This window comes from Apteryx mantelli, chromosome 6 (genome assembly GCF_036417845.1).
Source record: "Apteryx mantelli isolate bAptMan1 chromosome 6, bAptMan1.hap1, whole genome shotgun sequence".
Lineage (NCBI taxonomy): Eukaryota > Metazoa > Chordata > Aves > Apterygiformes > Apterygidae > Apteryx > Apteryx mantelli.
This window is the reverse complement of record NC_089983.1, coordinates 34,445,880-34,459,391: the sequence shown is the minus strand read 5'-3', so window position 1 is coordinate 34,459,391 and position 13,512 is coordinate 34,445,880. Positions and strand designations below refer to the sequence as shown.

The window sequence follows — 13,512 nt, the reverse complement described above, 5'->3', positions numbered from 1 at the left end:
GCTGTTGTAGGACCTGAAGTCTAAAGTTCTGTGTTTCAAGTTTAAATCTTTTTTTTTTTTTTTGGGGGGGGGGGGGGGGAGAAGCGAAGCTACATCTCTTTTCCATGCATTAGTAAGCAATTAAGTTTCAATACGCTTTTCTAAATGTTCTGTAACAGACGAATTTCTGGAAGAAGGTCAGTAAAAGTTGTCACTGAAGAGTTATTATATGTTACAATTGGTACATTAAGCAATCTAGTAAAATAAATAATGAATCTAAGTAATTCTTACCCATCTAAAGGGCTGTCAAGTGAGGGACAGCTTCCCGAACCAGAATTTTCAGGACTACTCAAAGACAATGGATCCAGCATCTAATAAATAACAAAAAGAGAGAGAGAGACCACCAAGTTCAAGTTTTTGTTTTTTGAAATGCTTTAAGGGTCTTGCTTTAAAACTGCTAATACAACAAAACTATATCAGTTACAAGAGCCAACAAAAAGTTAGCTGCTGTCATTGAACCTGCGTTACATGCAGTCCTTTTTGCTGAACGGATTCTGTCACTTTTCTCTCACCTAACTAGAATATAATTAGGGTATTTCATTCTTTACCATGCTCTGGAAATTAAGTTATACTGCTACATTCTTCCTGCATACTCTGTAGTCTCTTTTAATACGTAGCAATACCTGAATAAGAGTAGCTTAAAAAAATAACAAAAATAAGACCTCTAAAGGATATTTTGACAGTGATAAATTTTGACAGTATTTTGAAAAAAAGTGTTGTCAGCACTGAAGAATGAACTTCAAATATGACAAAGAGTGTCATGGAGGCAACTTATATCATCTCTGCAGTGATTTAAGTTTGGCCAACTAAGTTACAGAAAACATCAGAAATAGAATACCCTGAGAAGCTTCTAAACAATTATCTCTAAGACTCCAAACGAGTTGTGCAGGAAGTAAAACTGAACAGAAAATGAAAGGAGAAAGAGAAAGAATGCATAAAATTTATAAACGCTCTTCCTTTTCATCCAAACTAAAATCCTCCATTTCAATTAAAATAAAAATTTCATCTGAAACTGGAGTTTACAAAAAGCACTGAAGCCAAATTTTTTTCCTAAAACACTTCTGATGACTTAATAATCAATATTCATGAGCTGTGTGAAATCTCCCATTTATCAGTCTGAAAGAGTCATAAAAGCTGAAATTCTAGGCCAGATCCATTAAATAATGAAAATAATACTCAATGCTACTTTCTCTGTTGCTCAATTTCTAATATTAAAAAAAAAAAAAAAGGCGGGTAGGTAGTCAAGAGAATACTCTGGACTACTAGCTCTTTGTGCTGGCTGAATTCATTTTGTTTCGGCACGCTACCACCTTTAATGCCTGAAGTGTAATGACAGGCAAACATCACTCCCCTCTCCATTTGCAGCAAAAGAATTTGAAATATTTTGAAGAGTTATTTTTCAGAAGAACTGGAAACAGAATGTGTATCTTGAATCTAGCATACACCTGTCAATTTAACCAGCCAACCTCTCAAAAACAGACTGAAAAGCTTATCTGTTGTCTTAGAACAAGCTCCTTCCTGATATATAACTTCTTATAATATATTACATAACCTATTTATTTTCCATGAACTGAACAACAGTTTGTTGCTGTTAACTGTTTACCCCTCCAATTTTTGTGGTCTGTGCTGCATCTTAAAAATTCTGGGAACACACATTGTTGAGTACCCATCAAGGACTTATTTAATAAGTAGTGTCCAGAAAGCAAGTTTGTACTCTGCAAATTCAGACACATGGAATAAGCTCCATACAGGGAAGGATAACATTCACCGTAGGTTCAGCAGTTATATTTCTCTTTTCTCATGTTGAGCAGTGGGTCCAAAAAGGCAAAAAAAGCTGACAGGTTCTGCCAGATGAATTACCCCTACAGCTTAATGCAGTATGGTCCAACTGGCAGCCCCTGGCTTCCATGTCTAACCCGTCGTCCATTCCCCGGGAAGGAGCAGGGGCTGCTGCGAGAGCGGGAAGGACAGACCGAGTGGCCGAGCTGCGACAGGCCGCCGGGAGCGGCACAAGGAGAGGCCTTGCCACGGCAGCAAGCGCGAGAGGGCCCAAGAGGCAGCAAAGCTCCGTCGGGAGGCAGTGGCCATCCTCTCCCCCTCGCTGCCATCGCAGCACGGCACGCTCTGCCAGGCAGAAGTTTTTGGTCTCTTCATCATTCATTCTCTTTTCTTCTCCTTCCACTCCCAAATTCCCTTCCGGGCTGTGCCGGGGAGGCTCGACAGATGTAAGCAGCACGCTCAGCTCTTGCCAAGGTGCAGCGGCAACTTAGGGGGGAGGGAACGAACAGAGGATGTGGAGTCCCAACACCCTCATGGCTGCTCAGGCTGAATTCATCTGACTTCCTATGAAAGTAAAATTCCTGTGTTTAAACCCCGCTGACAGCTCACACAGTGACGCTTACATGACACATTACACATTTCCTAAATACTCTGGAGTGAATGACATCCTGGGCCTCAGGGCTCATCTGTCTGTCTGACCATTCAGTGACCAAAACCAACTTTGCCCAGGCCAAAAGGAATCATTTTCTCTGAATGAATCTCGACCTGGGCTGGATGTGACCATGTGGTGATCAGTCTGGAGGTTAGGAGATTCAGGCTCTATTCCCAGCTTGGCCATTTACATTGTGCAACAAGTTGCACAATCTCTTTGCCTCTATTTTTATTCTATCATCTGTGTCTCATTTACTCAACTCATAAAAAACACTGCCTGTTGCCATTTGTGAACAAAGTGCCAAAGTCAACAAGAACTTGAAATGATTTGGGTATGCAGCACCGCTATTTTTTCTTTCCTTAAAATCTCTCTTTCTTCATTGCCAATTCTGTGACCCACTACATTCCTCCATCTTTTCCTGACTGTTTTTAAGGGGAATATCGCTATTCAGAGAGCAGGATTTTTATAATGCTAAGCAAGCTGATATGCTGCCAATATAGCACATGGATAAGGGGAATAAAATACCATGCATTTGTGATCCTCACACAAAAATCATAACTGTGGAAAGGACTTCAGAGGTTATTTAGACCAGGCCCATCTCCACTCCCCTGCCTCTTCCCCAAAACACAGTCAGCTGAGTCCAAATAACTTCTTACAGATGCTTGTCCCATCTATTTTTTAAAACCTCCTTTGATACAGATTACCTAAGTTGCGGAACGAATTTTGTTTTTCTCTCATTAGAAGAAAGCTTTTTTGTGCTTTCTAACCTAGACATCTCTTGCTGTAATTTATACCTATTGCTAGCTAACTCATCTATCATGAAAATGAAGAGCAATATTATCTTTCTTCTTGTAGCAACATATTTAAATATTTGAAGACTAGGAGACAAACCAGGTTCTACGAGACTAAACAATCATAATTATTTTAACCTCTTCTCATAGATCATGTTTTCTGCACCTCATCTTTTTTTCTTCTGCTCTTTCTAATAATTCCATATCCTTCTTGAAGAGCAGTGCTGAAGAGCAGACGAAGTAATTCAGCAGAGATCTTATCAATGCCACACAGTGCAAGAAAAATCAGTGTCTTACAAACAGTACTACTGCTTATACAGTCCAATATGATGTTTGCCTTTTCCAAAAGGAATATCACATCAACAATTCATATTCCGTTTGTGATCCCCTAAAACGTGCACTGCGTGTCATGCTCTGTTTGCTCAGATGACTATTCAAAACTATGCACAGAACTTCCAAACTGTCCTTCAATAGCATTATATTTATTTCAGATCACCTTTCCAATACACCAGCGTCATCCTAAAACGATACTAGATTTTTAACACTTCACTTTCTTAGCCATTCTGCAAACTCTTCCCAACAGAAGGACGGCTAGTATTTCATCAATCAATCTCACTCAAAGAACTTTAATTTTGATAAGTCATACACGTACCTGATCCATACTTTCTGGAATGAATTCACCCTCACTGTTGATACTGGTAAAGGACCCATTTCGGGCGACCTGATGCAGCTCATCTGGAATGTATCCTGGGGGAGGTGAACTTCTATCGCGAGTATTAGAGCCTTTTAAAAGAAAAGGGGTAGTAAGAATCCCTTCACTAACACAAAACGTAGAGGCTTTATTCAAATGCTTCATAGGCCCTGAGCCTGCTTGGATCACTTTTTCCTTTAGATATTTCCCAAATGTCTGTTCAATACGAGACTTACATATAACATTTAACACCTGTAATCCAGGAATTATGAAAGCTTGAGAGCAAAACAAAAACACACCCACTCTTTTCCCATGTCAACTAATTCTTTCCAAGTCTTGAGACACTTCAACTTTTCTTTGTAGCATGCTATGTCTCCAAAGCATGAATACCTGTATTTATTATAAATGTACAATAAATTAAATAGGCTGAAAAAATTTTTTGTTAAACTCTCTAGTTTCTTAATTAAATTTGGAAGTTAACATTATGCCAACTTGAGAACATGAAAAAAGGTTGTACCACTACCAAAAAAGTATCTTAAATAAAAGTTTGCACACCAAGATTAAAAAAAATGAAAGTCTCATACCTATCAAAAACATAATGCCATATAAACAAACAGATTTGTTTGGTAACTCATTCCTGTATCTGAAAACAAATGGTAGTATTAACATTAACTTTTTAGGATATGAAGATATGCTAGAAAAGAATCATAAAATTTAGATGAACAGTAGGGAATATAAAATTAACCAGTCAGTTAACTCAAACAATTCTACATAGATTTCCTGTGGATCTTTGTTTAGTTTTTTATACTACACATCTAAACCACTTTTGATTCTTAAAAGTAGATATTCACTGCAACAGCATTTCAGAGCGTAGACTCTATAGTATCAAGAGTCAATAATGAGCAAGAGAAATTTAAACAATCTGTGTTGAGAGCAAGATCTTCATAAAGAATATCACAAAAGAGAAGTTCTTACAATTAAAGGTACTGGAACATATAGCTTACCTATTACAGAAAGCCGCCTTTTCCTTTCTGTCACACCAAACACTGTATTATCTAAATCTTCCAGTGAGGGCAAGGGTTCCACATTATTTACACTGGGTGCCTAAAAATGAGTATATATTACAAACTGTGATCCTGACAATAAAAATACTTAACAAATTTGTAAAAGCTTCATGCAAAGCATCCTTTTTTTCAAGCAGTTGAAAGAAAGCTAGACAATTTATACCAAAATTGATATATTTTAGTAGCTCGTTCATAAAGTTTAAAGACAATTGTTCATTATGTGCTAGTATTCAGAACCCTATCAGTACTATGACTATGGTGTGTTAGATAATACCAAAATAATGTTATTTAGGCTACAGACCACCGTTGCTGCTTTCTACAACATTTACCTTTCCACAGAGGAGTGGCACCTGAAATCTCACTTAAAAAAAGGTTTCAAACAACAATAATTGCTTAAAATTCCCCATGCACTTCTCAAATTTGTATCACATCATCATTCTAGTAAGGAACACTTTTCTTCCACTGTAGGGAGGGCATACACAAAGAGAAGAATGGTATTTAGGAAAAGTTAAATCTGACTCAATATAAAATACTAATACATGCATAAGGAAAACTGAAGAAGCAATCTCTAATATTTTCAGGCAGAAAAATGTCATCTTTAACAAAGGACACAAATTAAATTTTCATCTGAAAATTGAGAAGAGACACATTTAGAATGCCAAATCATACCTGTGCATTTCCATGTATTACAAGCAGTATCTTGAGACTCTTCATGTGAACACTACGGTCAAGCAGTTCAACAGCTTTGTCTAGGTCATCCTGTGTGGTTAATGGAATCACAAGCTACAAAAAGAAACAGAGAGAGAGAAAAAAGACATCTTAAACGGGATACAAGAAAGAAAACAGGAAGTCAAGAGCAGGGGGAACAAATGAATTGATGCTATCTTTCCTTTCATTCCCAATAACTTGAAAATAAAATTTATTAACGATGTGTCAAGTTACCACCAAAATGTACCAGGAAAAAAAGTCTAAAGCACAACCTTAATTCTGCCTTCAAAGAGTACAGCATTGTGGAACAAGCCTTCACAATGAGGAAACAACCGTGTTGCATATTACAGCTTAATTTTCTACAGTTTCAGAAAAACGTGCAACAGCATCAAGGTATTTTCCATCCTCAAAGTTATTGCAAGTATATGAAAAGTATGAATAAAAATAAGTCCTATCTCCTAGAGCATAAAGCACATTTTTCTATCTCACAATAAATATTACAACTATATTTGTTTGAAGTAATATCATTTACATAATTTCTCCACTGAATAACAGAATTTGTTAAGGAAAGGTATCAAGCATGATGTGAACCACATGGAACAAATACAGTCCTTACTAGAACTAACTTGGCTCTAATTAATTAAAATTAACTTGGTCTACATGTTTCTTTAGGCATACGTGTTTCTTTAGAACGGGTAATTACATGCAGTTAAAATGCACTTGAGATCCGAGTTCTACAATGATTAGTGTAAATTACAACTTATGTCTGTAATAAAAGGAACAGCATAATATGGATTTTTAAAAATCTATTCTATCCATAAACAGGTAGTCTCAATGAAACTCCGATACAACAACAGATGAAGTACAATACTTTTTAGGCAAAAAGAAAACAAATCATATAGAGAATTTTAGGGACCAGTCAAGTAATCACAACAGGTACTGTGTAGACCACATTTACCCCCAAAATCTTCCTTATGGCTAGAAACAAACAGATGGGAAGAAGAGAGGAAGGTCCTGGTAACTATGAAATGAGCATACTCTTCATTTATGCTGCAGTTTTAATGTTAATAGCAGGTTATCACCAGCACACTTCCAAAATGTGATGGAATGATTTTCCAACTGGAGCAAAAGATGACAAGCAGAAAACCTGCTCAAATGCCTAAATAGCTATTAGGGAAAGGAGCTGAGGCTAAGCATCATAAATGCCTGTTTCCTCTGACCTTCCTAATCTCCAAAAGCCTTCTGTAAGAATTCTGCATCTTGAGGATCGGTTTCACAGAAGTGCCTGGTAAGGTAGTTAGTAACCAACAAACAGCAATTACAGGAATCTTCTTCAGCAGAGATACAGATTAAGTGAAGTAATTACACTGCGCCTAAGTGTCCAAATAATCCTTCAAGCATTTTGCTGACTCAAGGCCAAAACCAGAATGAACTCCTAAGAATTGATCCCACATCCCTAAACACATTTTCTATTAACAATCCCATCTATACTTCAAAAGAAAAGCTGGAAGTAATCTTGATCAGACATAACTGGTTTGATGCCAAGAAATCTTTGCCAGCCAGACACTTTAAGAGGAATAGTTGAGTCTAGTTCTCCAATGTAATGTTACAAAACAGTATTTTTGTAGTTTCCTAGTAACATTAATCTTTTTAAAAAAATCAACGTACAAGAGAGAAATGTTATTTCCAATTTACAAACAAGACAAAGCTCAAAGAGTGAAAGACTTTCCCAAAGCCATGCAATAAGACCATGGCAAAGCAGGAAGAGAATTTATTCACTCCCAATGAAGTCTGAGACTTGATCCATTAACATATGACTCTCCCCATAAAACACTCCATACATCTCCTGTCCGTATTTATTTAGACAAACATATATTTGAGGGCACACACATTAGAAATATGGGCTTTCATGACAGAATTAAGTTTCATGACAGAACTGGTCCACACTGCTAATGAGAGCAGATACCTATCCTGAAATAATCAAAATAAAAGACATTGAGAATTTAGAAAATACAGAATATTACCTCATTATTGCTGTAATGCAAATCCATAGTCTGTCCAAAAGCAACTTTAGCTTTAGCTGCAAGATCTTCTAGCTTGACAGGTCTGGAAAACTGCAGGATCCTGAAAGAGAATACAAGTTGTAGAGAATTTTTGTCCATTACTTAAGAAAAGTTGGTAACTCATTACTTATGAATATTTTCAGAATTAAATTTATTACAAAAAACAAAGAAGAGTCTCTGCTCTATTCACTGTCCTCTGTATTTTCAGTCATTAAAAAAAGAGAAAAGCAGTGAAAGAATTAAAAAGGATGGTCAAGCATAAAATCAAATCTCATTATGAGTATTTTACTTGCTTGCATTCTGGCTTCTTTCTCAAGTTAATGCTTTGCATGCCTCCATTCTGCAGGTAAATTCTTAGAAACTTCTAAGACTTTCTATTTCAGAAAACTAAAGTAAAACTTTGGAGTACCACAGGCTGACAAGCACAAGCAGCAGAAAGGAATTACTCCTACAGTCCTCATTTTTTGCATGTCCAGAAGACCTTCATATCTGAAGAAGGTAACTAAATACTATCATCTTTACAATAAATTACACAGTTAAACTTCTGAGTCCATCAACACTGACTGTGGTTCTTTAAATATGTTCCCATAAAAATGATGCAACTGTAGATCAACGACTCAGATTTTCTGTTGACTGAATGTCTCTCCAAGTCAAATGATCCGGAATGCCTATAACTGACTTCTCACTACAGGAAACAATTCTATTATTTGAGAAAGAACATCATTAAAACAAAAAAGTTAAAGAGTTACTAAGCTAGTGAGGCAGATTCAATTCACACATTCAGGGAAGAAACAACAGTCAAATTCTGTGAAGCAGAAAAATTAGCAAAGGCTAACTGTCCCTTTTATCGGTGTTTTAATCAGTACACTGCTTAGGGAACAATACTTTCTCATCGAAATGAGGCTGGAAGCTAATTCACTTCCAATTATTAAAAAAAATATATCAGTTTTCGCTGTAGTTAACTATTTGTTTAGCAGGTCTGGAACTTTGCCCACTGGAGTGCACGTTCCTTGGTACAGAGTGCCACGTTCACTACTGAAAGCAACTCCAGCATCACTTCTCTTTTCCACTTCCCTTTTTTAAAAATTAGTGAGAAAGCAATTGCATAACTTATTTTTTCTTGCACCATTTCATTATTTTATCTTTAGATCTACATGCTTAGGCAACAAAAGTATTAGAGCTCATGCTGAGCAATGTGCCTGGTCTGCCCAGTATCCCTGGGCAAGAAGATTCAAGTTACTTTGGACAATACAAAACAGAGTTAGGCTTATCAGCATCCAATAATAGCTATTTAATGCACTTACTTCATGCTTGTATTCATACTGGATTGTTTAGCTTAGCCCACTGTGAAAATGAATTAAGATATACTTCAAAAATATTCTTCTAGTGCAGACTCAGAGTGAGCGAACAATAGTTCTCTGTTTTAAATTCATACTTCTGCTTATTTCACAATAAATCTCTAGGTAGAGAAGTCCTCAAGTTTAAAAGCTTTTGTAAAGACTCATTTATTCCATATTATTTATAACACTCAACCATTAATAATGCAGTTACATGTGATGTTCAGAAGAGTGACAGAAAGATGCTGAAGAACGTTAATAGCTAGTGAACTTGCTGCTCCTTTCCAACTCCCCTAAAGAGAGGCCACATATTGCAGCTACCACGAATGCACACTGATCTATTGCACATCCTTAAGCACTGCAACGAGAAGTACAAGTTTCATTGTGAAGCAATTCTTGATTAAAGGGTTTACCATCTCAATTGACAAATAACATGATCAGGATGTTACTTCCCTTTTAATTAAGTATTTTCAAAGACTTTAATTCATAATCATTTCTCAGTAGGCAAGATGAAGATTTATGTTTTCAGAAAGAGGCAAATGGACAAAATGAGCTGTCTGCAAACCAGCTCTGCATGGAATTGAAAGTAAAGGTGAAAAGTTTTGAGCAGCCATCAGAGCAGAGATATATACAGATATGTTAGTACACTTCAAGCACATGCAACGTCCACCTCTCATGCACAAAATGAAAATAAATTTGAACTGATTATTCAGAAAATACCTATGAGAAGAATCTTGCTACAAATTCTAATAGATTTTCCATTACAGTTCTCAGATTGGTTCCTCCAAAGCATAATTCACTATTGAGTTTAAAGACTTAGGTTTCTTACTCCAGTGTTATAATAACAATATATTACCATGCACTTACGTGCAATAATGCAGTGAAAAAAAATCTTATTTACTGTTCTACTCATTTTTAAGGTCTATGCTTGTGATCTAAGTGATTGTTCTAGGCTACAAACATCTATCTGAAGGGTAAAGTAAGAGAGACACGTGAGGCATGGCTAAGTTAAGATACTTCTGAATTATGTACACTTAAAGCCCACATTTTGAACAGCTGAATTCTGCTTAAATTCTGCCAAATTAAACTCAAACCAAACACACTCAAGTATCTGAACCACATTTTGAACAGTTTATTTGAAACTTTATGATCAAGAACTCAACAAAAATCTATAAATAATTAAGAGAAGACTGTTTCTGTATTCCCACCTTACCTTTTTTCACCTCGATGTTCAAATTTGACTCTAACATCATTCTGTAACAAGACAGACATAGAAACCACTATTAGTTTGTTACCACCTCTTCTAACCAAAGCCATGAAATTCCATTCAATAATCCTAGGCCATAAGTATAATCTTTAGGCAGTTCATATTAATTTAGTATCCCTTTCCTGATATACCAAACATTTTGGCAAACTATTTCTGCTGAGGTATCAGATAGAAGCTTAAATGTGTAAAAAATAAATTAAAAAAAAAAAGATTTTGAAGCACAATGAATGCTTCTGTAAGTAAACACACTAGTTACAATCAGTATATTTTAACAGATTCATTTCAAATTCAGCATGAAATTGATTACCAAAGAATCCTGTATCTTGAATAGGCACTCGCTTGAGTGCTATGAGAAATAACAAAAAAAATAGTTAAATTGAATGTTTTAAAATAACCCGTTCACCACCACCCCTTTGTGTGCCCTGTAACACCATAGGCATAAGCAAAACATCTCACTTCACAGGAACAGAAGACAATTATTCTCATTCTTTTAAGCTTAAATCATGCAGTTTTAATATTTTTCATTAGTTCGCTACCCAATCTTTTTACTTTAGGAGCTGAACAATATAGGTGCATTCCCTACGTACATAGGAGCTTTTTTCCTGACCGTATGTTTTTTAATCATCATTTATATTTAGAAAATGAACTGAAGAGAGGTTAAATGTTTTTTGAGATACAAGGAAAGGATCTTTTTCAAGCACATGTTTTAAAATATTCATACAGTAGTTCCCTCCAGCCAACATTCCTGAGACAAGATATTGGGTACTACTTACTGAATGGTTTCACTTGTATGTTCCCAATTTTTGCAAGACAGCAACATAAATGAGTAGTAATACACAAACATAACAGGCTAAAATAATAGCTGCTGAATTTAAGACTATTTGCACATTTCTTGACATAGGACATGTCTGCCTTCAAAATGTAATGATACTTTGAAACAAAATCTGTGACATCTACTAGATTACTGTTGGTTGCCTCCTTGTTGCTTTATTAAAAGGAAAGTGAACAGGAAAAAGCACAGCATGCACTTCTTTCCTAGTCAGAATAGGATTTAGATCACACTTTGGAGTTAAACGTGAGAGGCTTCTCAAGAAACATACCTCATTTCATAAGCACCTCCATAAAAGCCCACAGATGTAAACTAAAGCAGCATTCGTGCAATTAATTTCCCAATAATCAAGATTCCTGTAAGCATTTGCAGTTCCATGGAAATAAAACTGTTTGGCAAAATTGTAATTTTAAAATTCAAATTGCATTATCAATTATTATCAAAAAAAAAGAAAAAGGCATTTAACTCCACAGATTATGTCCAAATAATGAACTGCTATATCTTCCAATGGAAGTACTTGATTTATACAGAAAGTTCACAAATCTAAACAGAATGACAAACATGTATATGCCCCTCACCACTACCACTTTAAAACTCAGGAATGGTTCAATTGATTTTGTTCCAACTTTCTAAGCACTTACTATATGCAAATCATTCTGGATAATATACGCACATTACTTCCATGCCTAAAGTCGCAATTCAGAACTGAATTCTGTGATGCTAGTAAAGCACCATTTGGTTACTGAATATACTGAACTCTTCTGCTTTTAAACCATAGATGAACAAGATACAACTTAGCAATAAGTTTTTGATTGTTTAAGAGCTAAATATATTTGAATGATTTGTTACTTAACAGGTTAAAAACAGACTGTACAAACTCAAGTTTCATGTAATATTAGACTGTCAATTAAGGGTCCAATGGAATAGACATATATGAATTCAATAAGGCTATTGTAACAACCTGGCTAAAAATCCATGCTCCCCTCCTCTCCTAAACTCTCCTTATCATAGTTCAACTCCATCAGTGCAAGTGTTCACTACTCTTCCAGCTGTCTTTAGTATCTACAGGAATAAATAAATAAATAAAATCACAGCTGAAAAGAACTCAAATTTCTAATATACGAACAAACAAAGAAAAAACAAACAAGACCTTCTCCATGTACCCCAAAGACGCAGTGAAGGAATTTTAATTAAAGGATATCAGCACAGCAGCAGAAAATAATATGACATAGTTGACAACCTAATATATATACCAATCTAATATAGCTATAAAATTTATTCTAAAGAAGCATTTCAAATGAAAGATGCTAGCACACCTTGGTATTTTAATATAGAATCTAGTACCAATCAATTAAAAAAAAATTCTACATACATGTAAAATTAAAGATCATAGGAGTATTTTATCAGGATTAGAGTCAGTTAATCATACACTATGATCTGTCCTGAAATTCCACTGTTTCACTTTGCTGCTAATTTAAGAACATGAACAAAGAAAATGGCAGCACATGTGGGAGAGTGTAATAACTCATTTTGGTATGCTCACTGGTCTGGTAAGAAGAATAATTACAGAAGGCACAGCAGGACATACAGTGTTCAATAGGTTAGTAAGAATATTAAAAGATTACCTGTTTTTTAGGTGACGATGACTTTGGTTTTCCTGATTCTTGCTGGGGCAATACAGGACGACTGGCCTTATGAAGCACAGCCAAATCCTGCATGATTGAATTCAAAGCTTGCTGCTCATCTGCTCAGAAAATGGAGGGGAAAAAAGAAAGAAAAAAGACAACTTTAAATGACTGCTACACTTAAAGTAATTATTGTATTGTTTTACTATTAAGTAGTCATCACTCTAAAATCTAAAAGTCAATATTAGACTTCAAAACATAACTGCCAATTTAAAAAAAAATTACTGCCATGCTGCAATCAAATATGCTATCATAAGCAGGGCCTATGGAAATAAACAACTTAAACAGCAAATATACTTAAAAGGTAAGTTTAAAAAAATGAGGTCGTAACAAAGATTGACAACTTTTCCTCAACTCTACAGAACTGCAGGCTGTATTATGTAGAAGGAAAAAAAAAAAAAAGCTTTATGTACTCCGTTTCAAATAAAGTCCAAACAATATGCAGGAAAAATGATGAGATCCAAAGTAGCAATAATACTTTTTTTTTCTCCTTAGTTCATAACATAAGGGAAAAAAGCAAAGACTTTGAGTATCATTTCTGTTCTGTCCTAAACAGCCAGCGTCATGTACACAGGAAGCCTCATCACAGCAACTCTTAGAGGAGCAG

At 35.6% G+C, this 13,512-nt stretch overlaps 1 protein-coding gene across 6 annotated transcripts in view; it reads right to left on the bottom strand.

Annotated features, from left to right (window-relative positions):
- The window catches only part of MAP3K2 (mitogen-activated protein kinase kinase kinase 2), a 56,696-nt gene that overhangs the window by 22,437 nt on the left and 20,747 nt on the right, over nucleotides 1–13,512 (bottom strand). For 4 of the 6 annotated variants that reach the window (XR_010884599.1, XM_067299239.1, XM_067299243.1 and 1 more), the window contains exons 3-10: nucleotides 12,846–12,964; nucleotides 10,699–10,737; nucleotides 10,338–10,378; nucleotides 7,749–7,848; nucleotides 5,686–5,799; nucleotides 4,957–5,056; nucleotides 3,914–4,044; nucleotides 271–350 (exon numbers count right to left, since the gene is read on the bottom strand). Coding sequence is in view for 5 of the 6 variants with exons in the window: in XM_067299239.1 (XP_067155340.1) it covers nucleotides 271–350; nucleotides 3,914–4,044; nucleotides 4,957–5,056; nucleotides 5,686–5,799; nucleotides 7,749–7,848; nucleotides 10,338–10,378; nucleotides 10,699–10,737; nucleotides 12,846–12,964 (724 nt within the window). In the remaining variant the exon portion in view is untranslated. The remainder of the gene's footprint in view (nucleotides 1–270; nucleotides 351–3,913; nucleotides 4,045–4,956; nucleotides 5,057–5,685; nucleotides 5,800–7,748; nucleotides 7,849–10,337; nucleotides 10,379–10,698; nucleotides 10,738–12,845; nucleotides 12,965–13,512) is intronic. The other 2 variants (XM_067299241.1, XM_067299242.1) reach the window with 1 other exon arrangement.